The 2,148-nt window shown below is 44.1% G+C and overlaps 1 protein-coding gene across 2 annotated transcripts; it reads left to right on the plus strand.

Moving 5' to 3' along the window:
* Nucleotides 1-860: 860 nt before the first annotated feature.
* On the plus strand, nt 861-1,341 carry FOIG_16869 (uncharacterized protein). 2 transcript variants are annotated; one of them, XM_031218349.1, is made up of 2 exons: nt 861-1,154; nt 1,240-1,341. In XM_031218349.1, the coding sequence occupies exons 1-2, from the start codon at nt 890-892 to the stop codon at nt 1,266-1,268; spliced, it is 294 nt and encodes a 97-aa protein (XP_031051938.1). In that variant the 5' UTR covers nt 861-889; the 3' UTR covers nt 1,269-1,341. The 2 variants fall into 2 exon arrangements, with proteins under 2 accessions (XP_031051938.1, XP_031051937.1); XM_031218348.1 differs by having other exon boundaries at nt 861-1,341.
* Nucleotides 1,342-2,148: the final 807 nt, after the last annotated feature.

The raw sequence follows: 2,148 nt of genomic DNA on the forward strand, positions 1-2,148 counted from the left end.
GGAGAGGAGACAACCCAAAACACCCCAATGCCATCCCAACAGTCAACACTATCTACTTCAACAAAAGAAAATACTAATACACCTGTACCTGCGTCTGAAACAACACCTGATCATACAACAACCAGTACCGCAGGTACACACAAGACCGCCGACCAAACTAATAGTAAGCCAACCGGGCAGGCTACCGATACCACTAGTCAGAGTGCCGACCCTACGACACTAACGTCGGCAGAGACACACTCTCCTACAGCGGAACCGTGGACTTGTTGGACGGCAACGGACTCAAGGTCACTTCTGGCAGTAGCGAGATCCGTTCGTCCACGCCAATGCAAGGGCATTTGCTTGATTTAAAAGTCCTGCGAACTCGTGAATGAACAAAGATTTATTTTTAAATCTGGCTAGAGAGAGATGTCACACTTCACCTAGTTACCCTGCATCTGTTGCTTTTTTTTGGTGGCCCCACTTCCCTGAAGCGGCGCCGGGATTTCGGAAGATCCGGCCCTTCCGTCAATTGAACGTGTCGCAAAACATGCAGCTTTGTCTGGGTGATGAATCATGACTTGCACTCAATGGTTTTGGTACCGCAACAACCACCGCGGCAGTCTGCAAAATCGGCTCTTCTTCTTACGCGCCGATAACCTGTGATGCTTCTTCCAAAACTCCTCTGATCAGCCTCTCGCGCAATGCGAACGGGTTGCGCGCCCCAAAAGAAGCGCAACGACTATTTTGTTTTTAGACAATACTATACTTAACAAGGATATTTAAAGTAATAACTATATATATAGCATTTTGATTACTTGTTGTTAGACTATAAGTACAGTTATTTCGCTGTTTTTCAGTTGCCTTCTGTCTGTATCCAACTTATAGATAGACGATTACTTCATACTTCATGTCTCAACAGACACCTCCAAACTTGGCATACAGCTGGCCTATGTATTGTATTGAGTGCGATATTCTTGCAAGATGCCGGTGGAAGTTGGAGGGTAACCAACAGTCACATATAGTAAGAACCGCCTATCCACTGGATAGTATTGGATCAGTGCGCTGTGACAAGTGCGCCTCAGCCTGCAGCCAGTCATTTGTTCCGACTATGATTGAAAGCTACCAAGCTAGACCGGAAATGCTATATCAGCCTGTCGTTAGGCGTTTTTTAGGTGACAGTGGTTCATTTTCTTCCAAACGCCCCAATAGCATTCAGCCAGGCCTGATGTCAGGCCGTGTAACGTTAACACAAGGCAGAGAAAATCCTGGAGTGCGGCCCATTTTAAGATAATTGCCGGTAACGTATACAGCAAGACAGAGGCCCTACTATTGTTTAGGCAAGCTGGAAGTGCCTAGCGATAGGTGCGAAACTATTCCTAAGACCACTTAAAGCATTTTTGTCTGTTCAAGAACTAGCTGTACTACAGATAATGGCCTGGGAATCATTGAATCAAGTCAGCTTTGAGTAACAAGAGCCTGTAATACTGTTCTTTCATGTCTCGCCTCGGGAAGGATAACCATAACCCGACAGAGCGTTTGAGCTCCCTTGACAAAGAAGCGAGTGAGACACATTTACTCCTGTCTGTGGCTTTGTTGATGCTCGGAATACTTATTGGAGCATGGTGCCTACCTTAAAGGTTATAAATCGACTGTTTCACGTACGGCTCCATAAATGGTTGGGGACTTGAGGTTTATTGAGGCTCGCTCGTTTGGAATAAGCTCATGATACAGTTTGTCAAATAGACTAACTCTAATAAAGCAGAAACTCTAGTTTATCTGAGTAATATTATAATAGGAATATATAGGATAAGATAGAATAAGTTTAGCTAGGGTAGGATCAGCTATCAAATTTTGCTATACTCAGGCGAAACCTAATCGACAAATAAAAGGCGCATATTTTCATTTATAAAGTTAATACAGTCACTCCTATATTCTATGTTTATTTTACTTTACATTCAAATGTTTCCAGCGCCTACGCAGATACCTCCGACATTTGTTCATGCATCCTATGCCGGTGAAGCAGTGCTAGGTCAGTAACACTCCGCTTCTTGGCGTTGACGGTCCATCATCATGACATCACGTTGCTAGCCGCAGAGAGTTTGGATAAAGTCCCAGATTTTACCAGTAGGTAATTATAGAATGAGTTCTTATTCCAGTCATGGCAGG

The sequence above is a fragment of the Fusarium odoratissimum genome (genome assembly GCF_000260195.1).
Source record: "Fusarium odoratissimum NRRL 54006 unplaced genomic scaffold supercont1.263, whole genome shotgun sequence".
NCBI lineage: Eukaryota > Fungi > Ascomycota > Sordariomycetes > Hypocreales > Nectriaceae > Fusarium > Fusarium odoratissimum.